Genomic DNA, 24,645 nt, shown 5'->3' with positions numbered 1-24,645 from the left:
TGTAGATGTCATGCTTTGACATGCAACAGGAATGGATGGAAGAAGAGATTATATCTCTAGCTCTTCTCTGCTAGATTTGATGCCCTTTTTTGGAAGAAATCTATTTATCACAGTGAATCATAATCTAAAGAAATATCTAATGCCGCATTTAGCCTTTATTTCACTTGTTTATTTTTTTATCTGTTTATTTTTAAACCTGTTTTCTGTTTTTTTTTATAAAGCTGCATGAGTGATAGACTGTGATGTGGTGTTGCGTATGTATACTGATTGTTACAGAGTTTGGAAACAATACAAAAGTGGAAGCACTTTGACATCTGAACTGATGAGAAAGTATTCTGACAGCTATTATGGCCTCTATTTCCTTGTTTTTTTCCTATCAGATGTACAGGTGCTGGTCATAAAATTAGAATATCATGAAAAAGTAGATTGATTTCAGTAATTCCATTTAAAAAGTGAAACTTGTATATTATATTCATACATTACATACAAACTCATATATTTCAGATGTTTATTTTGTTTAATTTTGATGATTACAAATGACAACAAATGAAAATCTCAAATTCATCATATCAGAAAATTAGAATATTGTGAAAAGGTTCAAAATTGATGGCCCCTGGTACCACACTCTAATCAGCTAATTAACTCAAACCACCTGCAAAAGCCTTTAAATGGTCTTTCAGTCTAGTTCTATAGGCTACACAATCATGGGGAAGACTGCTGACTTGACAGTTGTCCAAAAGACGACCATCGACACCTTGCACAAGGAGGGCAAGACACAAAAGGTCATCGCTAAAGAGGCTGGCTGTTCACAGAGCTCAGTGTCCAAGCACATTAATAGAGAGGCGAAGGGAAGGAAAAGATGTGGTCGAAAAAAGTGTACAAGCAAGAGAGATAACCGCACCCTGGAGAGGATTGTGAAACAAAACCCATTCAAAAATGTGGGGGAGATTCACAAAGAGTGGACTGCAGCTGGAGTGAGTGCTTCAAGAACCACCACACACAGACGTATGAAAGACATGGGTTTCTGCTGTCGCATTCCTTGTGTCAAGCCACTCTTGAACCACAGACAGCGTCAGAAGCGTCTTGCCTGGGCTAAAGAGAAACAGGACTGGACTGCTGGTGAGTGGTCCAAAGTCATGTTCTCTGATGAAAGTAAATTTTGCATTTCCTTTGGAAATCAAGGTCCCAGAGTCTGGAGGAAAAGAAGAGAGGCACTTCATCCACGTTGCTTGAAGTCCAGTGTAAAGTTTCCACAGTCAGTGATGGTTTGGGGTGCCATGTCATCTGCTGGTGTTGGTCCATTGTGTTTTCTGAGGTCCAGGGTCAACGCAGCCACATACCAGGAAGTTTTAGAGCACTTCATGCTTCCTGCAGCTGACCAACTTTTTGGAGATGCAGATTTCATTTTCCAACAGGACTTGGCACCTGCACACAGTGCCAAAGCTACCAGTACCTGGTTGAAGGACCATGGTATCCCTGTTCTTAATTGGCCAGCAAACTCTCCTGACCTTAACCCCATAGAAAATCTATGGGGTATTGTGAAGAAGAAGATGCAATACACCAGACCCAACAATTCAGAAGAGCTAAAAGCCACTATTAGAGCAACCTGGGCTATCATAACACCTGAGCAGTGCCACAGACTGATCGACTCCATGCCACGCCGCATTGCTGCAGTAATACAGGCCAAAGGAGGCCCAACTAAATACTGAGTGCTGTACATGCTCATACTTTTCATGTTCATACTTTTCAGTTGGCCAACATTTCTATAAATCCTTTGTTTTTATTGGTCTTCAGTAATATTCTAATTTTCTGATATGATGAATTTGAGATTTTCATTTGTTGTCATTTGTAATCATCAAAATTAAACAAAATAAACATCTGAAATATATGAGTTTGTATGTAATGTATGAATATAATATACAAGTTTCACTTTTTAAATGGAATTACTGAAATCAATCTACTTTTTCATGATATTCTAATTTTATGACCAGCACCTGTATTGCCAACCAGGTCATGGGTGTGTTCTTACAATTGAATATTTGTGAGGATAAACGGTTACGGTTGTGTCATTATCAGATTATTCATAATAGGCTAAACATTTATTTATATATATATATATATATATATATATATATATATATATATATATATATATATATATATATATATATATATATATATATATATATATATATAAACAGAAATCTGACAGATACATTTGAGATTTACTCTAAACCCTCATGTGGTCTTGATGTTTCCTGTTAGTCATCTGGCTCACCCAATGGGATCTTGACTCTTCACTCACCATTCCACTAATAAGTCCTGTTAGTAAGTCATATTTTTATTCCTTTTATTGGTCCCCTTACTCTCACAACAGAGTCAGTGTATGACCTTCTTGCCAGTGAGCTGCAGTTGCCTCCCACCACTCAGCAGCACCCAGAAGTCATGAGTCAAAAGAGCGGCGGAGAGGCAGGCTCTCTCCCTTCAGCTCCTCTAGCATCAGGTAGGATCCTGCTTTCTCTTTCCTTATATCTCATCTCCAAGCAGGATTGATCTTGCCCCACCCAGAAAGGGCATTACTCATTTAGCAGTCTATACCTGTAAGCAAACACCTGCATGTATGACGAAAGCCTGTCAAACAAGCAGCCTGCTTCTTTTTGATTTTCTACATGTGAAGGGATAAAAAAAACAGGGCTGGAGAAGGAAGTTAATGTCACTGAACATGCCTGCTTGTCTGTACCTGCCTGTTGGGATGTCATTTTAGTTTGTCGTTGTATCCTGCAGCACAAACAGATCTAATGTGCGCCATGTTCAGACCTAATTATTCTCATTAGTATCACTGAATCATAGACTATATTAGGGTGTGGTTAAACATTATGGACTTAAAAAAAAGAAAGTGGGAAGCTCAGAAAGATGTTTTTGCTGAATTAGCTTTGCTGAAGGTGGAACTGTTGTCTTAGAGAAGAAAATCTTATTAGTGGGTAAATATAGAAGTCCAGAAACAAGGCCCTGGGGTTAATTAGCTTTTCCACTGCTTGGCATGACAACAAAAGACTTCGCTTAAATTAAATAATAATAATCATGTTTGCAGTTTTGGTGGGTGGAGAAGGGAAAGAGACTTTGTTTTTGTGCATTCTCAGGTTGATGGATATGTGAGGATCAAATAGAAGTACGACCATTCAGTTTAAAAGCACGAAGCGAAATTAAGTGGAATCGGAAAAGCATGCAATGTAGTGTCAGTTTTCTTTTTGGCATTTGGTATATTGCAGTGTCCCCTGACAGTTCAATGTTATCTGAAAATTGTAAAAAAAAAAATAATAATAAATTAAGATAAATGCATTCACTGAATTTTAAGGCCCTTTTTTAAACTGCGAATGTTTTTGTTTTTTTGTCATCAAAATTGAGTATTTGCAATTATCTTATGAATATCTCCTTTACTTTGCCTCTTTCTGCTTGTAATGCATGAAGATGAAACGGATATAAAGATCTTTTTTGCAATTATAAGTTTTGCATTGTTCAATGTGTTGGTCTCATGAACAGAGTTCTTAATGTTTTACGTTTCTGAGTTTGAATTATTCATTGTTACTAGCTTTCACCCTTTCTCAGACTGACTTTACCTCTTTGTTTATTTTTTCCCCCCTTTCTGTGTTCTACAAACTTATGAAACACCAGAAGATTTTCAGCAGCTGCTTAACCCTTCTGTGCTCCACTCATTATCTAAAAATGAAGCCTTTGTCAGCATGTTCAGAGAAATGTTTGAATTTTGGATTCCCAATTGGGGGAGGGGAATACTTTTGCATCATACTGTGATATATATATATATATATATATTCTTTCGTTATGTTTGAATCAATCTTTGTTGTTCAGCTTTTATTGCTCATTTGCTGTCTCACCTTTATATTCCAGGAAGTTCCCTCTGAAGCAGGGAGTGTCTGCATTTAAAATGGTCTGCAGTTCTCTGCTTCGTAGGTCAGAAGCTTGTTTTGTTTTGTCTCTGTGGCTTCTACAAACAAAAAAAAAACAAAAAAAAATGCTTGCCAAAAACAAAAGAAGAAAAAAAAGGAAAAAAAAGCTCCATTAAGTAACATGCCACATATTTTTGAGTCAGAACAAAATGCTAAAATTAATTAAACATACATTTTATCCTCTAATATTTAAGCATCATACAGTGTTTTCAACAAAATTCACACATATTACATTATCAACACCATACAAAAAATGGGGAGCGTTACATTTAGAAAAAAAAAAAAACATTTAAAAAAGCATCGACTTTTACTGTTTACATGGAACTGGAACCTCACAATAGTTCAGTCTGTACTAACTGTCTAATTATTTACACCATAGATGCCTTGTCCTCTTCTCTGACCACGAAAGGCCCTCGCAGTGCTTTTTCCACCATCTCCAGCACCACCATGCATTCCAGCACTTCAACCAGTGACCCGAACTCGGCTCACAGCAGAAATGTCGATTCTGAGGACAGCAGGAGCAGCCGAGTGGTACCGGAGATCATTGGAGCCGAGTGTGGTAGTGGGAAAAGCAGCAACGGGGAGCTGTCCGGAGGACGAGGTGCAGCTTCACAGGATGGCCAGGCACACCATCTACTGACACCGTCCAAGCGCAACATCCTCAACATCTCCCCTCCTCCACAAGACCTGTTTGATGATAGCCACATGTCCTGCCAGGGTGACGCAGCACCCTTGGACTCTGAGCAGAGTAACAGCATCTGGATGGAGGACTCCATGTCAAACTTCAGCGTCATGAGCACTTCTTCTTACAACGACAACACCGAGGTGCCACGAAAGGCCCGCAAGCGTACGCCTCGACAGAAGCCGGGACCTAAGGCTCTGCGCGCAGTAGAAGCCAGCATGGATGTCTTCAATGCAGACAGCGCCAAAGCCCCACACTTTGTCCTGTCTCAGCTCGGCCCAGAGAGCAAGACGTCAGCTAAAGGAAGGTTAGTAGTTCATTAACGCAGGCATTGATCTGAAGAGTTGTAATGAGAAAAACCACAACAAGTGGGTTTTCTCATGACATGTCAGGACTCTATCACTTGGTTCCTTCTAAAGGGATGCATATAATTTCTTTTAAGTTTTCTTATGTTAGATCTGCAAACATTTCTTGTTTTAGCTATAAGACACAAATTAGTTAATGTAAATTAGAAAAATGATACAAACGATTTGACAAATAATAATTATAAATTAGGCATGCACATGTAGTGAGCATCCTTTGCTCCGAAAGCATGGAGTAATATCAGTACAATTCGCATCTGAAGTCCACCTCTAGATGTAGATATAGCATTCCTGTGAAGGCCTCACAGATCTGTTGCAAAACAGCACTAAACAACCATCCCAGCTTAGTAGGAGGACTTTCAATTTACTGTTTGTGATATCCAGAATTTATTGCATTTAAGACTGAAAGGAAGCCAAAATAAGAAGTACTACAAGCCAGGAACTATGTAGAGGACAATAAAAAGTGAAAGAGGAGGCTCTGGTCAGAAGAGATTTTTTGGGTGGAAATGTGATTAAAAATTCCATCCTGAACTACAATCTCTCGCAGGCGTGGACAGAAAATCTGGTCATAGTTGATAGCAGAATTGTCTTGAGTAATACAGTATTCAAATGAAGTCAGTTGATTTTAAAATTGAGCTCGAGGATTGGCTTCCAGTTGGGCCATGAGCCAAACATATAACCAAACATAAGGTCGGATCCTATAGGTCATTGTAAGAAATCAAGACTTTGAGGCAAAGGATGCAACAAAGACTGGACCAAAGTTCTGTGTTATTTGCAGCTGTGTCTACTATGATAAGTAGAAATGGATGTCTTCAGTTTTAATTTTCATATATTAAAAAAAGGATTCCCTAAAAGTCTTATCTGTGCTGGTTAGGGCTGCAACTAACGATTATTTTAAAAATCGATGAATCGGCCGATTATTTTTTCGATTAATCGATGAATCGGACAAAAAATTTTTTTTTATATTAACCTCTTTATTCCAAAATAAACATTTTAGACAGAACAAACAAGCACACAAGTACAGGTTGCTCATTAACTGTACTGGTGCAATATGAAAAATAAATGTTTGTGTAAAAACTACGCAAACTTACATGAGAAATGTAGCTGTACATCCACAAAATATAGGCTACTTTGTTTCATAAAGCGCAAAAAAAGACAGGCATTTTTGTTTTTTAAAGCCCCTAAGGGGTTCAAACAATAGGTCCCCCCATTTCAACAAATTAGTTTTTTTAGACTAGAAGAGTTCTGCCTTTTAAGACAGGAAAGTATAGCAGTTAAAGTTGCTGCTTGAGAAAATACTGAACCATAGAGATAAAAATAGCCCTGTGATTCAAATTATAAATTGTATTTGGAATAAAAATGAGAGAACTAGGGGTGGTAAAAAACACATCCTCCAAAGACAGATATTTACATGGGAATGTGGCAGATAATTAATTGACATATTACTGATCTTGCTGGATTTTATTCTGCTTTACTTCCATAAATTGCAGGATCTTCTTTTCTTTATCTTTGCCAGAAGATTTAAACTTTAAAAGCCTTGCCCTCATAATTTGCAAGTTAATTTATTTATAAAGAAAGTATAAACGCTGCTTAAACAAATTTAAATGAAATTAAAAGTAAAATAAGTAGCCAACCTTATCACTGTCTGTAACCTACTAACAAGGTAAGGAAAGCATCAGATGAGCTACCTGAGGAACTAACGTTACGTTTCCCCTCTTTAAAACCAAACAAACATGGTTACTCATCCTGCTGATCAGCTCTCTTCACTGCCATTGAAGGCTCCAACGTGTTTTCTTTTCAGGTGCTGCGTCATAACAGTGGTGCTTCCATGCCATGTTCATTTGTTTTTACAAAAGTTGCATGTTACGACTTTTTTCACTTTACAAAGCGCAGGCTATTTTAATTATTGTGATCAATTTGCGCCGTCAATCCCGGCGCATGCGCCCTTCATTTGCAGTCTGGACGCTGAGGGTAAACTCCTCACTAAAATCCTGCGGCTCTGACTGCCGCGCTGAGAGGGATTCCTGTGGGAGAGGGAGAAAGGCGTTGGGATGGGGGAGGCGCCCCACAGCAGGCAAAAGCCGCCAGTGACACCGTAAAAAGTCGCCAGATTTGTCGCTAGTCGCTTTTTTGAAAAATAGTCGCTGGAGGGGTCTGAAAAGTCGCTGAGTTGGCAACACTGCAACTGCGGCGCTGACTCGCTCCGCCATATTTTTTTTTCTTCCCCCGGATGACGGCGGCGGCGGATGACGCATTAATCGCGCGACACAACTAATCGATGATTAAATTCGTTGCCAACGCTTTTAAAAGTCGATTTTTTATCGATTTTATCGATTCGTTGTTGCAGCCCTAGTGCTGGTCTGTCATCTATAATTTTGGTACAATAGATTCAACTTTCTGAACGTAACATGTATATTTTTGTCTGGCCTTTCTTCGAATAATGATTCCTGTTAATTCATACATCATCTTTTATCTGCCGCTCTAGTGTTTCTTATCCAACACTTATAAGAGCTGTGACTGCAGGTGCTACCAGGAAATTATATACTGACACTGAGCAATGGATGGAAAGCTTCAATAAACTTATTTGGCTCCACATTTCTACAACACTGACTTAAGGATAGCAGTCAGATCAGTGAGGAGGGAGGGGCAGGATACTAAAGTAGAAACAATGGTCTTCCACAGTGAATCACAAAGCCTCTCTAAAAGACCTAGGATAAGCAGAGCAGATTAAATAAACAGATAACCGAACATTTTAAGAGCCAAGGTTAGAATATGCTTGGCTGATGGAGGGCCTCTTAAATCTGCATTGCTCAGAGCGCCATGGCAACTTGAAAGCGTTTCTATGTAGGAAGGAGACTACTACTCCTGACAGATATGTATGTATGTCTACATACATACATGGATGTTTGATTTTAAAGAAGAGACAAATTCATTTTTTATTTTGTTTAAAAAAGGTACTTGAACTGCCTGGGATATTATACCTTAGACAGAAGAAAGTGAACTTTAGAGCAAGAGGTTGACTGTTCTAACAAAATGTTATGTTGCAGCTCTGATGATCCTCAGACGACTAATCAAAAGGGATCAACCTTGACAATGCAGTTCCCATCCAAGTGTGAGGGGAAGGAGATTAAAATCCTTGTCCAGCCTGAGACTCAGCACCGGGCCCGCTACCTAACCGAAGGCAGCAGAGGCTCAGTAAAGGACCGCACCCAGCAAGGCTTCCCCACTATAAAGGTAACAAATTCATCATTTTTGTAATGATATTCGAGGGTGGATTATTTTGCAGCAACAAGCCTATTTACTTATCAGCTTCTAGATCTTTGTTTTCTGTGAAAAAATTATTTAAGAAAATGGGCCTTATTACAGAAATTAATTTCAGCATAACCTGGGTTGTGCATTTTTCTTCATATCCTTAGCATTAAGGGATTAAAAGGAAAGAGTAAACCGCTGTGGCTAGTCAGGGTCAGCACAAGTGAAAAACAGAACTGTTGTAGATATCAGCTAATCACATCAAGTTAGTGGGTGTAGTGTAAGGGGAGTCTGCAAAATGCTAGATTAGGGACAGTGATGGAGGCAGAACATTCTCCCATTTAATCTAAAATGACTATATCTGATAAGGCACTCTGCCTAGTGAAACTTCAAAAACATCTACCAAGTCCAGGTGTAAAACTCCAGGTCAAAATAATAAAAACAAAATGGGAGTCAATTTTCATGCGAATATCCAGGAGTAGACTTAAAATAGGTTGAAGTAGGAAATTTAGACTTTTTTCAGTTATTTTATTCAGCTTAGTGATCCTGCCATCTCCTCAGCAGACGTGGAAGCTGAATCCCTCTGGTGGTTTCTTTTCTGGTTTTATTGTTCTGTAAAGCATTATGTCCATTTTAAACTAGACATTTATAGGCAGCAGATAAGAGACAGAATAAGGATTTTAATAGGCTGATATATTTAGCTTTTTTACAAGGCCAGGTGACTTTAAGGTCTCTTACTTTGCCTTGCAAAATGGTTTATGTACCCTTGATCTGTCCTCTGTTTTGTCATTTTAATAAAACTGTAAAGTTTAAAGTGTTTATGGCGACGTTAAAGATAAAGCAACAAAGTCAATAGTTTTCAACTGGAAGGAAAGGATGCTTGGTTTTCTAGTCAAGAAAAGTTACGGAAGTGTTCTGGAAGGGTGCATTTTTGTTAAAAAGCTTTCTCTTTCTCCAAGAGACATCTTTAATCTGAAAAGCGGAACTCAAACTCATTCTTATAAGCAATACCTACGCATTGTAGATCGACAAGCTTAATAACTGCAATCGAAACTTTGTTCGCATGAAAAAGAGGATCAAGTTCTAAGGTGTGAAAACGTAATTGTTTAAATAAACTGAAGTTCCATCATTGTCTTTTTTTATGAGCCATCTAGGGTAAAATGACAAAAATGCTGTAAAGGATACAAAATTAACTTTTCAGCCTAGAATAAAAATTTTCTTCGTTACCCTGGAAATAGCATCTCCCCACTAAGACATGGTGATGGCAACAGCATGCTGTGGGTTTGACTTTCTTCAGCAGGAAACAAGCATGTGGGGCAAAATTGATATGAAGATGGTTGAGCTAAATACAGGGAAGAAAAAAGATAAAAATAAGACCTGAGCCCTAAGGAGAAGGTTGACCTTTTCATAGAACAACTGGCTTAGCCATTAAACCAGAGCTACAATAATTAACATCAAAGCATATCTGTGCATTAAAAAGGCTCAAGTCAATGCTAAGACCTAAATACCATTCTGAGTTTGTGGCACGAGTCATGATCAGTGTCACAGGTCCTGTTTTCCAACTTGACTGCAGGACTGAAGATTGCAGATGATATTTTGGTGTCTTAAAAAAAACAATAAAATGTTTTAATGAAATACCACTTTTATTGTTTACAGCTGGAGGGTGTGACTGAACCAGTGGTTCTCCAGGTGTTTGTTGGAAACGATGCTGGGCGCGTGAAGCCGCATGGATTTTACCAAGCCTGCAGAGTTACCGGTCGCAACACCACTGCATGCAAGGAGGTTGATATTGATGGCACAACTGTGATTGAAGTGTCCCTTGACCCAAGCACAAACATGACACTGGCGTATGTAGCTGTTATTTAGCAATTTATTTGTTTTAAGTGTTGCTGTTGTTGTTAATATTGTATTTTAGAGTATTTAGAGTAGAAAGTTCATTTTCTGTTTTTACTCTACCTCTGTTATGTTATGTAATACATTTATTCCATTATTGGTATATGTGAGCTATCAGATGAAAAAGTACTTCAATTATGTTATATTAAGTCCTACAAAGTCTGATCGTTAAATAGATTCTCTAAATACTGTTGACATTGTAAGTTAAAACAAGTTCAAGCGAGCCTAAAGTCATTTATTCCTTGTGTTTAGAGTGGACTGTGTTGGGATTTTAAAGCTCCGTAATGCAGATGTCGAAGCTCGTATCGGCGTCGCCGGGTCAAAGAAGAAAAGCACACGTGCTCGCTTGGTGTTTCGGGTCAACGTACCCCGCTCAGATGGATCAGTGCTCACTCTGCAGACTCCCTCCTCTCCAATCCTTTGCAGTAAGATGGCCTTCATCTTTGTCCACGTCTAAACACTGAGTTATAAGCTCAATCAAATACAATATTATTGGAAAATGTGTAAATTATTGGGTTATTGAGTAATTGCTGCATTACTAAACCAATCAGTTGAGCCTTACAGGAATTTAACTAGAGAAAAAGGATAGATTGACCTAAACCCCACTTAGTTAATAATTACCATATTTTTTCCCCCTGTTTGTCAAATTTCATAAAACCAGAGGTCAACAGACTTTTCTCTCTAATGTTATCGTTTGGGGACACTGTACAACTATCCCACTAGATTGAATGCTATGATAATGTCTCCAACATGAGGGCGTGGTCGGTTTTCACAAACAGGAAAGACGCCTAGAGCCATGTGTGGGTTTGAGACAACTGCTTTGAGGGTAGCAGAGAAGAAAAAGAGGTACAGAACTAAGCAATAGAGGTGTGGAAGTCTTTTGTTTATGGTAGAGCTTGCATGCAAACCAGGGAAATGTCTTTCCTCAAAACAAGAAAAAAATAGTAATTCCCCCGGTTTTTGATTGTATGTCTTTGTACATGTGTATGCGCACATGTCGACTGAGCACAGGAGTGGGAAGTGTTGGAGAGGGGTCCTCTTGGAACAAATGATCACTTTAAGTAATACATTTCTTTATTCTGGTCAATAATATTTAAAATAAATACAAATACATTGCAAGTTGTAAAATAATTTGCATGTTAATTAAAAGCATAAAAGTTTAGATCAAGCTTTTTTCCTTTTTTGATGTGTTTTTTCCTGCCATCCAAGTCGTATCAAACATTTGGTTGCATTATGATGGCGGAGCAGATTTGATTTATAATTCCTTCCAGTTCCTGAATAGTAAATGACTTGCTTTTTATCCTGGGATTAAAAGTGTCCCTTCATTTTTGTGCAGTGTAAATAGTGAAACCTATAGATACAGAAGGCTACTGACCCCAAAATCGTTCACCTTTTTGAAGATCCTTTTATTACTTTGTGCTTTATACACAGATTGATTAAATGAATAACAGCACAAACTAAAGCAATCAAAGTTCTCGCTGACACTAATATTGCTTTGAATCCACCGTATGTTTTGAGGCAATCATTCAATTCATGGTTTAAGAGTTTTAAAACTAGCATGGAATCAGATCTTGCCTATTTCTGTTTCACAAAAATAAAATCTAAATAATATCAATCAGAAGTGACACAAATCCCCCCCTTTTTCAAGAGCTTAGAACTGGTTTAAAAGTAAAATTGATTGGCAATTCCTCCCCCACAGTTTTCTCCTCACTGTGTTAGAGGTGAGAGAGCATTAAAAAAAACTAAAATCAATGCAGCTCATCAGTGTTGTCTGTATCCTTCTGTTTCCAGCTCAGCCTGCAGGGCTGCCAGAGATATTGAAGAAGTCCCTGCACACTGGTTCGGTGAGGGGCGGAGAAGAAGTTTTTATCATTGGCAAAAACTTTTTGAAAGACACTAAAATCATATTTCAAGAAAATGTAACAGGTGAGAAAATAAAATATAAACTCTTCCTTTCAGACCTGTTTAGGTTTATCAGATTTAATTCAGGCTTTAAAAACATCCTTTCTCTGTTCCAGATGAGAAGTCGTGGAAGTCAGAAGCTGAAATTGACATGGAGCTGTTTCACCAGGTGAAAAGTTTTTCCTATGTGTTGTCGTATTTCTAAATGAAAGGTTATTACAAGTTAAATGACTGAATAGATAATCTTCAACTCAGTGCTGTACGGGGCTTTTAGATATAATCATCTTAAAGGGCTTGTGGTTCAAAGGTGTGAGTAGTTTCATTGTGTTCTGACCTAATTACTTTCAGTCTTAGACGTTCTGCTGAGTGTCTTAACAACCAGCATTAAACCTTTGCCCTCGTGAAAAAAAAAAAAAATCAACAGGAATACATTAGCTGACTAATTTATAGCACTCAGCCTTTATTGCATCAATATGCATATGTTTTGTTTTATGTTTTTTTCCTTGTTTTTTATTTGAACAAAAATGTGTTTTTGTAGTTTTATAGCAAAATTTCAACACCAGAGCTGTGACTTTGAAGTGCCAATAAGACAGAATACAGAGTCAGCAAACAAAGTTTAGAGCATTTGTAAAAAAGACTGCAGACACAGAATTAAGCAAGTAAAATTTTTCTCATGCACTGACTGATCTGGCCTCAATCTCTTTTTACCGTACATTGATTTGTCCAGGTTTGCATAGATGTTATTTCTGTGACAAAGTTGACTCATTTTCATTTTTACCTTTCTTTCTTTAACCCCAAGAATCACCTGATCGTGAAGGTACCCCCGTACCACAACCAGGCCATCACCTCTCCTGTCTGTGTTGGAATCTATGTGGTGACAAACGCTGGCAGGTCCCATGATGTTCAGCCATTCACCTACACTCCAGATCCTGGTTTGTTTGAGTGCATTTCTGTCAGAAAAAGGTTTACCTAGACACCAGACTGAAGTGGCCATTAACTCTCATTTTTCTTGTAGTTAATTTACCCCCCAGAAATTTAAATTGACATGCTTAAAAAAAAAGAAGCCATGCTTATGTTCAGAGAGGGATCCTTAATAAAAGGGGTAATGCCTAAGACCTGTGGCCATTAAACTTTAAAACTCATTCTTACCCAAATATACCTGTCATTTTATAGTAATAATGTTTTTTTGTGCAATATTATTAAGCTTTAAACTCCACAGGAGTTTTGCTGTTTTTTTAATCTGGGTAAGGTATCTTATTTTTCATCAAATTTTTCGACTATATTAAATGATTGCTACTGATAACTTTATCTGCTTTGTACTATAAATATATGTTTTGTTTAGTGACTCTATTGGCATGTTTTCCCATCTCTGATTAATAAAACCAAAATCAGTCAACACCGCCACCTACAGGCTAGTGTTTGTAATAATTTTAATAGACACAGTGCTCCTCCCCTTTCTGACAGGGAATTCTCCACATAGTACTGATATTCATCTGCTGCTGTTAGTTTTAAGCTTTTTTGGGTTAAACATATAAATATCTCAAACAATCTGTGAATTGTAGTGTTTTAAGCTATAGTCATTCTATATTCTCCTTTTTTCAGACAATCTTGCAGTACAAAATGAAATTCCTGTAAAGAAGGAGATGCCCTCTCCAGTTAAGACCTGTTCTTATGATGAGCAAATCAAAGGTTGGTGATTCTATACTTCCCATCATTGCTTTATGTTGGTCAGGGATCATTTAAAAAAAATACTAATTAGTTCAGTATTTATATCTTTTATCTTGGTTATAAATAAGTTTTAAATGTAAAACTTGATCCCCATCCTGTTACTCCTACAGCTGTAGATAGTGCCTTAATGCCTTCGTTGCTGTCTTTAGTAAAGAGAGAAGATATCACCCCGATGGAAGTGACAAACAACCTACAGGCCTCTGGAGTATTTAAGGTGAATTACTGAGCTTTATGCTGCTTTTTTTTTTTTTTTTTTACATGAATTTAACATGTTCTCTGTTAAAAATGGTTTGGTTAGCTTTATACTTTACTGCATGAATCTGGTTATGTTTGTAGATGCTGTTTGATAACTTAGATGCTGAGTTTAAGACGCATAAATTAAAATCCCAAATTAAGGTTTTGGTTGTTGTTGTTTTTTTTTTTTTTTCTCCTGCAGCAGAATGGAGATCTTAGTGCATCCCCACCCAATCAAGATGTAGAAACATCACGTCTAAATAACAACATAGTCTTCAACAATAACCTGCCTCAATCTGCAGGTGATCAAGATAAAACCAAGGCTGCTGCTTTTACCAATGTTGAACCTTTAAGCACCATCCAGAAACAGGATATTGCCACTAGCAACTCATTCCCTTTGCCTGCAGAGTCTTTGCTCTCACAAGGCACCCAGCAGTTCCTCTTGGAGCCCAGAGACGGTCTCATGCGGGAGAGGTCAGGCAGCACTTCTGCAGGAGTATCCAGGCTCTGTGTTGAACCTGCCCCCCAGCAGCCACAGCTGCCGCTCTTTCCCCCAGATGAGGTTGCACAGCTGGAGGAGGCCGTGAGACAACTTAAAGCGAAAGGATATTGTAACTTACCCATCCAGGCAGAAAACCCTATCGCCGAACAGCAACAGCAACAAATCCAGCAACAGCAACAAATCCAGCAACAGCAACAAATCCAGCAACAGCAACAAATCCAGCAACAGATTCAAAACCAGCAAATTCAACAGCAGCAAATTCAACAACAGCAAATTCAACAGCAGCAAATTCAGCAGCAGCAGCAGCAACAACACATCCAACACCAACAGCAGATGCAAAACCAACAGATTCAGCAGCAGCAGCAACAACAGCAGCAGCAGCAGGTTTTGGAGAATTTACAACTCTTCCAGTCTCAGATGCAGATGCAGTGTGGCATGTTTCAGGATGCTGCGCAGGCCAAGAGCTCAGACCTGCAAGGTTCCCCACAGGGAGTGGTGACAAACCAGGCATCACTTTACCCACCAGAGCAACAGCAGCAAAATCAGCAGCAGCAACAGGCTGCCCTGTTTCAGCAGGCAAATGACATCTGTTCTATGCAAACCGGCTTCCTCCAGCAGACTACCACCCATGCCTCACCAACCATGTTCCACAATCCCAGTCCTTTGGCTGAAACACAAGATACACAGGGATCTATTTTTCAGAAACCGTCCCAGGAGCAAGTCCAGGCTGCTCTTTTCCAGAACACCATGACAGTACTGCAGTCTCAAGAGCAACAACAATCTCCCACACTTTTCCTTCCCCAAACACCGCTGCCCACCGGGCTTACAACTGGAAGTTCACAACAACAGCAGCAGCAGCAGGAGCAGCAGCTGGCCTTCCTCAATGCTCTACAATCCTCATCCCCTGAACAGCAACCAGTATTTCAGAACCAGGCCCAAATGCCCCCCATGCAGCAGAGAAGCCCCATGGAGCAGCAGCAGTCACCTCAGCCTCCGCCACTTCCACAGCCTTCCCCACAGCCTGCCATGTTTCAGAACATTTCTCCTCATTCATCTCCAAACACGCTTTCTCCTGGGCAGCTGCAGCAACAGCAGCCTGGCTTAATGTTCTGCAACAACAACCTGTCCCCACAACCCCAATCCTCCAACCTCATCTTTACCAGTCAAGGCCAAATGCCTCCCCTTACTACCAGCAGTCTGGTTCCACAGGACTCCCAAACCCCCTCTTTGCTGTTTTCCCAGGCCAGTATGGTGACTGTAAATCAGCAGAGCCAGCCTGAGCCCATGGCTTTAGGGAATCCCACCACTTCACCACAGCAAGTCATGTTTCAGGAGCAGCAGCCAATGCAGATAGGCAACAGCCCCAACAACCAACAGGAGCAGCCAGTGGGTCTCTTCATCCCTCCATCCAACATGCCTCCCATACAGGGGGGGATGGCTGTGCAAGAGCTCTCGCAGTCATCCATGTTTGCCTCCCAGAATGGTGTGGCAAACCTTCCGACCACCACCTCCTCTCCTGGCCAGCAGCCAGGCAGTCTGTTTCAACACACCGTGAATGGGAGCATCAGTCAGCCCAGCCAGCCTCAACAGCCTGGCCTCTTCATCTTCGGAATGCAAAACGGTGAGGGTGGTAATAACGTCTGTTGAAACTAATGAGGTAAAAGAACAATAAGCCTCAGGAAGCTTTACTTGGAGGGAAAGTATCTGGCCACAGTTGTGTGTTATGTTTAACCTTTCAAAGCATGAATATAAAAACTATAATAAGTCTTGTTTAGATTTTGCCACAAGTGTAATATGTACATAGAGGTGGTTTTTGGAGATGCTTTTCTTCAGCAGAGAGAGGAAAGCTAATTAGAAGATGGATAGTGTAAAGATATTTTATTTTCTCAATGGTTATACAACTTTATATTCTTTTAAACATATTTTTTTTTTCTTGTGAAAGAAGAAATATTAGGTCATTTTTTTCTAGGGCATTTTTCATGTCAGTTTTTTTTTTTTCTTTCCCCTTCTTGCAGAATGTGGCCAGCTGATGAACAATCCCGGAAACACGGTTTCAGATCAGATCATAGCAATCAGCCAGTCTGGTCAGAACCAGCAAGAAAGCGAGGCCCGCATCCAGTCCCTGCTCAGCCAGTCTATATCCCAGTCTGGGACCGCTGTCCAGGGCAGCATGGAGGTCTCTCAGAACATGGAAAAGATCAATGATCTGCTTGTAAGCCTGCATGAACCAGGCGGCCCTCTCCAGCGCTCATTCTAAGTGTTATTAATGTTGGTAGATTTTTTTTCTCCTTTTTTTTCTTTTTTTCAAAGAAAATCTGCAAATCTGGGGGGAAAAAACCTGTTAAATATGCAGAAAGATCCAAATGTTAGGGATTATTACATCTGGTTCTGCTCCTGCAGCGCCGAGGCTAGATTCACACAAGTGCCGACCTTTATTCAACCAGTCTCTTCAGTCAGAAATATTAACGACTAGTCTAAATAAGAGGGACTTTTAAATCAAACTGGATCATTTCTTTATATGCTTAAACCTAGATTTAGGCATGGGCTGACTACGACCAAGAAAGCATCTTTTCTGAGACTTCCTTTTACTAAAACGCGTGAAAATAGTGACTAACACCTGATGAGTCTGATCAGACAAGTAGAATTCAAACGTTCTTTCACCTGAACTTTTTCTTTTTTTTACTGTAAATAGCTGCAATGTGATGCTATTTATAGCATAGCCTTTTTTTTTTTTTTTTTTTTTTTGTGTTTTGTATAATATTTCCCAAAGAGTTGGCAGTTTTTGTAATTTATTCTCCTTAGATTTTTTTCTACTTTATTTCATTATATTGCATTAAAGATGGAATGTTTTGTACAGCAGATAGGGAAAGACGTTGCGGGGTATGTTTGGTCAAACTGGAAGGTAGCTACTGATGTAAATGGTGCAGATCATCATAAAAGGTCCGAGATGGAAAAAGAAAGCAAATAAATATGAAGTTGAAGAAGAACTGTAGAAAGCAACAATAGAGGTTTAATGTAACTAGCTTAATGTTTGCAGTTTAAAGCCGTTGCCTTAAGTCTGTTGATGGCAATAAATTCAGTCTAAATCTCTGAAATACCACAAAAGGAGATTTTGATTTTATTTATTATATGTTAAATAAGCTTTTTAAGTGCTATATAAATATAGATATATATACTGATGTATTTACAAGAACGATGTAGTCCATTTTACTTTTTAAGCAAGCCTTTAATTTTTCTAGGTTCATGCTCAACATTTTACACTGCAGTGAAAATGACTAAACTAAGTGACACGTTATTGAATATTAAACATTTTATTTATTTTTTTACATTATCTCCAGCAAGTTGCAAAACATGATTCAGATATACTATCACTGCAGTCTGTTAAAATGATAAATGTGGTTATTATGGATTACAGCCTACTTAAAAAAAAAAGGGCATTCACAACTAAAACGTTTGCCGTCTTTATCCCAAGATTAAAAAGCAAGGCCAGGTTTTTGTGGAAAAACAAATAAGAAAAGCACCTTGAATTTCATTTGGTTTTAATTCCGCAGTTTAAATAATTTTATACTTATTTAGTTTCTTTTTTTTTTTTTTACTCATGCGTCATATAAGCAGCCATGTTGTAGCTGTTCATTACCAGATACCTAGTTTATTTTTTTAAACCACATAAAAAAAGGAACAAATGTGCATTCTTTTTCTCTTAGAACGTTTATTTTTATTGGTTAGTTCTATATGTATCTTCACCCATATACAGATGGAGCATTATTTACTTAGTGCATCACTATTTCAGTTTGATGGTTAGATCATTGCTTATTTTCAATGTCTCTGTTCGGTGGGTGCACAAGAACTGGAGTAGTATTCGTAAACCAGCTAGAAATGAGCCATTTTCTCTAGTTTTGTAAATACGTTTAATTAAGTAAATGTTTAGGTGGAGAGATACGGTGTCTATAGTTCTACATCTGACACCTTATTGCATTAAAATGCTGAAATTGTGCATATTGATCAGTGACCTTAACACCAAAGTTTGACTCAATGTGCACATCCTAATAAAACGCCAGTTTTATGGCTCATTTTTATTTTGTTTTTCCTTTTCTGTTTTAGGTAATTTTCACTTTTAAGATTTGCTTCTCGACATACCAAAATGCGTTTTGTCCAGTTGCTTCACTTCACCGTTTTATTTTGGGTTTTTGTTCGATCATCAAGATAAACAGCTTGATTGTCTATAGTTTTTTATTAGGTGCATACACAAACAAAAATCTTTTATAATGGTAGCTATATTGAGCTGCTTTTTTTGTTTGTTGTTTTTTTTTTTTTGTACATGTTGGATCTCATACATTAGGACCGTTACATTTAAGATTCGCTTTAAAATCTCAAACAGCTTTGGTGTTCGGACGGAGTTCATGTAAACTTGACTAATGTGATTTGTGGAGCTAGGACGGTTAAAGTATTGTTGTTTTGTTTTTTCTTTTGTGGTGTTTTAAAGGGACCCTACTCCTGAAGGAAGTGTGACTTGGGAGAGAATAGCTATCTGGCTTGCTTCAACTTGTGAAATAGCTGAACTTATATTTCAAATGTTGAATATTTATGATTTTCTTTGCTTTTGTTTGTAGAAAGATGATTATAAATGTATGTTTCCTTTTTTTAATTTCTATATTAGGTGCATTTTAGCAGAGAAATATATCTAACTTATTTGTGCACTGGTGGTTCTTAGAGTTGTGTCCTGCAGTCATGGTTGTATTCCCTCTTAATTATTGAGGAATGTGATTATTGCCCCCCCACCCCCGCCTCACCCATTTACCTGCTAACTCCTTTTCTTGCTGGGAGACCCCAAAACTGGGACCAGTCTGCCACTCGTGAGGAGGCCACCTTGCTCTACTGTGACTAAAGTGAATGTTGTGTTTCTGCACTTGGTAATATTTTAATCAAACCTGGATCGGAGCTTAGAATGTTTTTACAGGGTCAGTTATACCAGAGTTTACTGACTTACTTGTGATCTATATTAGTCTCCAGTTCAAATTTTTTGTTTTTATTAAGCAGAAATTAATCTTTTAACTTTGTTTTCCACTGATGAGGATAATTATGGCGACTGTAATTTCCAAATTCTCCAAAGTGCCTGAGTGTGTTCATGTTGTGTTTGCAGCTGTTACTAAACTTTGGAAAACCTCAGATTGGAAGAGAATGAGGGTGAACCATCTTGTGCTGCTGCTGGTGGTGCCTTTTTAAGGAGAGTGGAATGTTTTATATACTATGAATGATGAACATACAAATTTCTGTGCATAGTAATCCTGTATATACCACCTCTATGTACATATTACACTTATGCAAAAGATTTTTTCCGACCAAATAGTTTTTAGCAGGACGATATGGCACCATGCTGTCAGACTCAGTATTCATTATGAATGTACTGCTCATTTTGTGAATCATTGATTTATAAAGAAAAATCTTTCTTATATCCAGAATGTTTTAGCTGAACGTACTAAAGAGGTAATTACTTCTCTTGTCTGCGTACGTATGTTTTATTACTATCTTTGCTGAGATATAGAAAAGGAGATGATTTTTTTTTTTTCATGAAAGTTCTCATATTTTTAGCTATCGCATTTGAAGTTTTTTTTTTTACATTGAAAGTTATTTTAATATCAACAGAGCTTGTCTAAGATTACATTTTCCTATTCAATATTCTTTTAAAAAAAAAAACTGCAGATATTGCTCACACTGCCTGAGAAGAGAGAACTGTATTTGTGCCTTTAGAGTTTCTGACTAAATCCTCAACTAGAATTTGAAGCCATACCACCTAAAGTGTGCTTTAAGCGTTTGATAGTTGCAGCTTTAGCAGTTTGTCTTTTATTCTGCGTTGGGTATTTCTCACATGCATCCTGCTTATAATCAAATAAGACATAGATGAATCCATTGCATTTATTGAAACTAATAAAAATGTACAAAGAATTTCTAAGAAACTGCTATGCAGCTGATATAGTTCATGTTTAGATCTTTTTAGAACATGTTTTTGTTCCTGTATATCCCTCTATGTTAAAACCACAGCAGAGAAGCTAAAGAAGATATTCTGTTATGTTTATTTAAGACAACCTTTGATAAAAGCCCAGTTTTATTCCTTCTCTCAACAGTGATCAAATCGGGGGAAGGGGTCTTTATGGCTTATTTTCAGTAAGGGAAAAGTCACAATTTGTTTTTCTTAGTGTTTTACCATCTTGCTTATGTGGTTTATACTAATAGACGTCAGTTAGTCTTGCAGTTTACTGGAACAGTGATTTCTCTAACGCCATCTGTGTTATTATGTAGTGTTTCATAGTAACTAGAAATCCAAATATGTGCTTACTGGAGTCATTAAGGTAACAGTGACCAAAATAAAGAATGGTATTTGAAATTTTATTCTGAGATCCCTTTGCAAATAAAATAACCCAGGTCAAACTGTTCTCCATTAAACAGCTGTGGAAATTATGTTTCTAACCATCAGAGCAACTGTCAATCATCCCTTATTAGGGGGAAGAGTCTATGTATATATTTGGAGTTTGTTTTTGTTACTTATTTTATTGCAGTTAAATTTTGTAAACCAAATGCAATCTGTAAATAAACTAATATACTTTACACATTATTGGTGCTTTACTTTATTCATAGCAGTGAGTGACAAGATGGTTATTATGTGAAAGTGCCTCATAAGCGACATCTATAGATATCTATATAGATATATTTATCCATCCATTTTCCGTCACCCTTATCCCTGTTGGGGTCGTGAGGGGTGCTGGTGCCCATCTCCAGCTGTCAATAGGCGAGAGGTGGCGTACACCCTGGACAGGTCGCAACACAGAGACAAACAGGACAAACAACCATTCACACACACTCACACCTAAGGAGAATTTAGAGAAGCCAGTTAACCTAACAGTCATGTTTTTGTACTGTGGGAGGAAGCCGGAGTACCTGGAGAGAGCCCACGCACACTCAGGGAGAACATGCAAACTCCAAGCTGAAAGACCCCGGGCCGGGAACCTAACCTGGAACCTTCTTGCTGCAAGGCAGCAGCACTACCTACTGTGCAGCCCACATATATAAAAGAAAAATTGTGCAATGACATTACATAAATAAATATAGTTATTTGTTCGTATGTCATTGCACATCTTTTTTTCATACATGAACAAAAATGAACAGAGGGAAGATAAATCTTGTATTATCTCTTCCTAAAAACACACAACTCAAAGATTAAAACACAAATAAAATCAATGAGATATATCTATATAGATATCTAGAGATGCATAATATTTAGAAAAGGTTGTTACTAAATCTGCCCTGCGATAGACTGGCGAACTGTTCAGGGTGTACGCGGCTATTGTCTGTAGATGGCTTGAGATAGCCACCAGCATCCCGCGCGACCAATAGCAGGGATAGAGCGTGATGGAAAATGGATGGATGTTACTAAATCTATGCCAAACTGCTCTTTGAACTATAAATGGAAACAGTTTTAGACAATTATGTGTTCAATTTTAATGTCCAAAAAAGAAACAGAAAAACTAAACAGGTATTTTACTTTTTTGTTTTTTGATTTTTTGTTGTTTTTTTGTTTTGTTTTTTACAAATGCTCCAATTTGTCCATTTTGTACGAGCACTTTTTTTGTTTTGTCTGTTTATGGAATGCATTGAACCGTGTTATCAATGTTCACTTGCAAAATCTGTTATTTAAAGAAAAATACATCAAGGACCTTGGACATTTGGTTATCTTCTGATTCTATCAGACAACTATGAATTTCATAAAGTAAATATAGTTTCCCCTAGTGATACCTAAAGTAGAGATGTCCCGATCCAGGTTTTTGCACTTCCGATCCGATACCGATATTGTTTTTGGACTTCCGATCCGATACCGATACTGGCCGATACCAGCCTATCCGAGCATGTATTTAAGTTTAAGTTAAAGTATTTAGCCTTTGTTGTAAGACTCATGTTGAAAAGGGTTTTAGTACTCTTGATAACATCTAGCCAGCTAAATTAGGTGAGATTGAATAAAACACAATGCTTGGTGACAACAAACTTACCTGTTTATTAAGAGATAAACACAAACTGGACAAAATTATGAATAGCAATCTAATATTGCACAGTGAACAGTAAAACCGTAAACAGTTAAAGGTGCAAGTATTACTGTAAGTTTTAATAAAAATGCAAAACAGGGAAACACTGGCGCAAAAGAGTGGAATGGATCGTTTCAATCGGCGAAACTGAAAAATACGGACCGGTCTTTTTAAAAAAAACTGGATCGGCAGTCTGGATCGGCATTTTACATGCTTTGCCGATCCGCATTTTTTTGCCAATATCGGCGGGACAAGCCTAACCTAAAGTACATATTTTAGGAAATATACTTTCACATATGCATTGCTGCAATCTTTATCATTTTTGAGTAGAACAGTATGAATAAAAAGCATGGAAGTTGGTCAAGCACAAATTGAGAGCACATGTCCTTCCCAGAATGGCACTGCTAAGATCTCCTTTGAAACATACAGCTTGATGTGTAACGTCCACATTTGGAGCATAAGCTTGCACAATCTCTGGATCATCCAAAGAGCACTAGCTCCTTGCATCTGCTTTCTTCACTTTGGCTCCCCCAAAAGGCTTTCTGTGGGACTGAGATGCGCATGAAACAATGTCCTTTCATGCTTTTATTATTGTTTACACTAACTGGGAAATCACTTAAAATTAAAAAATTCTGTTTATTTTTTTAAGTGACATTTTCCCAAATATGTTACCAATTGAAAGTATATTTCAGCCATAAAAAACAGAAACTCTTAGACACATAGAACCTTTAGAAAAACTAAGCTGCATTTCAATCATGAAATTATTATGAATAACATGAAACTAGTTACAGAGGGCCTCTTTCTGCCAGACTGCTATATTTCTTTGATTTATCTTATCTACCAGTTTGTCCATCCTGTAGTGGTTATACCGAGGAAGACACAGAAACATTTTAAGGCAGGATTTTTAATGCATTGTTTTTCAGACTTAAACCAGACCCCTTCCAGCCAAGTCTGTTTTGGGGACCAGCGGATATTGCCCCTGCCTGTTGCAGATGATGTGGTACAGCTACTACTTCCTTAAAACCTACAGCAAGAACTGGGGCGGTTGGCAGCAGAGTGTGAAGCACCTTGGATGAGAATCAGATTCTTCTCTGGAAACAGATGGCTTGTCCCCCTCTGATTGAAGGAGAGTTCCTGCTAAAGTGAAGAAGTTCAAGTATCTTGGGGTCCTCTTTACAAGTGAGGGGAAAATTGAGCTGGGGGATTGATAGATGGTTGCTGCTACAATACAGGTGCTGTTGTGGTGAAGAGAGAGCTGAGAGAAAAGGCAAAGCTCTCAATATATCGTTCTGTCTATATTCTTAGCCTCACCTAAGGTCATAAAATCTGGATCATGATTTTATGGGGTTGAGCACTCCTTTCCACACCGGGTGAGTCTCAAAGTAGAGCCGCTTCTTCACATCGACAGGAGTCAGCTGAGGTAGCTCAGGATGCCCCCTGGACGCCTCTTTCAGGAGGTGTTCCATGCACATCTAACCGGGAGGAGGCCCAGGAGACATTGGAGGGATGGTGCCTCTCGTCTTGCCTGGTAGTGCCTTGGGCTTCCTCCAGCAAAGGTGGAAGAGGTATCTGGGGAAAGGAAAGTCTGGGAGACTCTACTGAGATTTCTGCCCCCAGGACCCGTTCCAGGATGAAACAAAAGACGACAACATTTGTTTTTGGAATAAAACTCATTATCAACCATTCAACAACTGATGTTTATGCTGGCCAAGCATTTAAGTGTTTTAAGTGTTAGTTCAAGCCATTGTTGAGGTTGATTTGAATGGGAAATTGGCTCACAGTTATTTCTGTAGCTTTAATAAAGAGTTAATTACTAAGGTCTTCTGGATTCTTCAATTTCACAAAATTTAAATCCTTTTTCTGCTCATACAATCATTTCCAGTGTTATCCAAAAAGGTTAACTGGTTTTCAACAAAGTCATAAAATCTCACAAGTATTCAATAATATTGCCTATGTAGCTTTTATCTTTTTTCTTATAAAAAATACTATCGGATATATTATCAGCTATTTTATTTTAGCATTTGGAGTATATTTTGCAACTTTGGAACCACCAACG

At 38.2% G+C, this 24,645-nt stretch overlaps 1 protein-coding gene across 11 annotated transcripts in view; it reads left to right on the top strand.

The window, feature by feature from the left end:
- The window catches only part of nfat5b (nuclear factor of activated T cells 5b), a 36,452-nt gene extending 15,325 nt beyond the window's left edge, over positions 1-21,127 (top strand). For 2 of the 11 annotated variants that reach the window (XM_038298693.1, XM_038298700.1), the window contains exons 2-13: positions 2,378-2,503; positions 4,345-4,954; positions 8,057-8,243; positions 9,915-10,105; positions 10,404-10,576; positions 11,943-12,077; positions 12,170-12,222; positions 12,853-12,985; positions 13,656-13,742; positions 13,892-13,995; positions 14,218-16,138; positions 16,533-21,127. In XM_038298693.1, the coding sequence (XP_038154621.1) occupies positions 2,378-2,503; positions 4,345-4,954; positions 8,057-8,243; positions 9,915-10,105; positions 10,404-10,576; positions 11,943-12,077; positions 12,170-12,222; positions 12,853-12,985; positions 13,656-13,742; positions 13,892-13,995; positions 14,218-16,138; positions 16,533-16,774 (3,962 nt within the window). In that variant the 3' untranslated portion in view covers positions 16,775-21,127. Of the gene's footprint in view, positions 1-2,372; positions 4,955-8,056; positions 8,244-9,914; positions 10,106-10,403; positions 10,577-11,942; positions 12,078-12,169; positions 12,223-12,852; positions 12,986-13,655; positions 13,743-13,891; positions 13,996-14,217; positions 16,139-16,532 lie in introns of those variants that run through there. The other 9 variants (XM_038298702.1, XM_038298694.1, XM_038298703.1 and 6 more) reach the window with 9 other exon arrangements.
- Positions 21,128-24,645: the final 3,518 nt, after the last annotated feature.

Source organism: Cyprinodon tularosa, unplaced genomic scaffold (assembly GCF_016077235.1).
Source record: "Cyprinodon tularosa strain WSP-4 unplaced genomic scaffold, ASM1607723v1 ctg412, whole genome shotgun sequence".
Classification (NCBI taxonomy): domain Eukaryota; kingdom Metazoa; phylum Chordata; class Actinopteri; order Cyprinodontiformes; family Cyprinodontidae; genus Cyprinodon; species Cyprinodon tularosa.
Note: the sequence above shows the minus strand (reverse complement) of the source record. Positions and strands in the feature narration are given on the sequence as shown.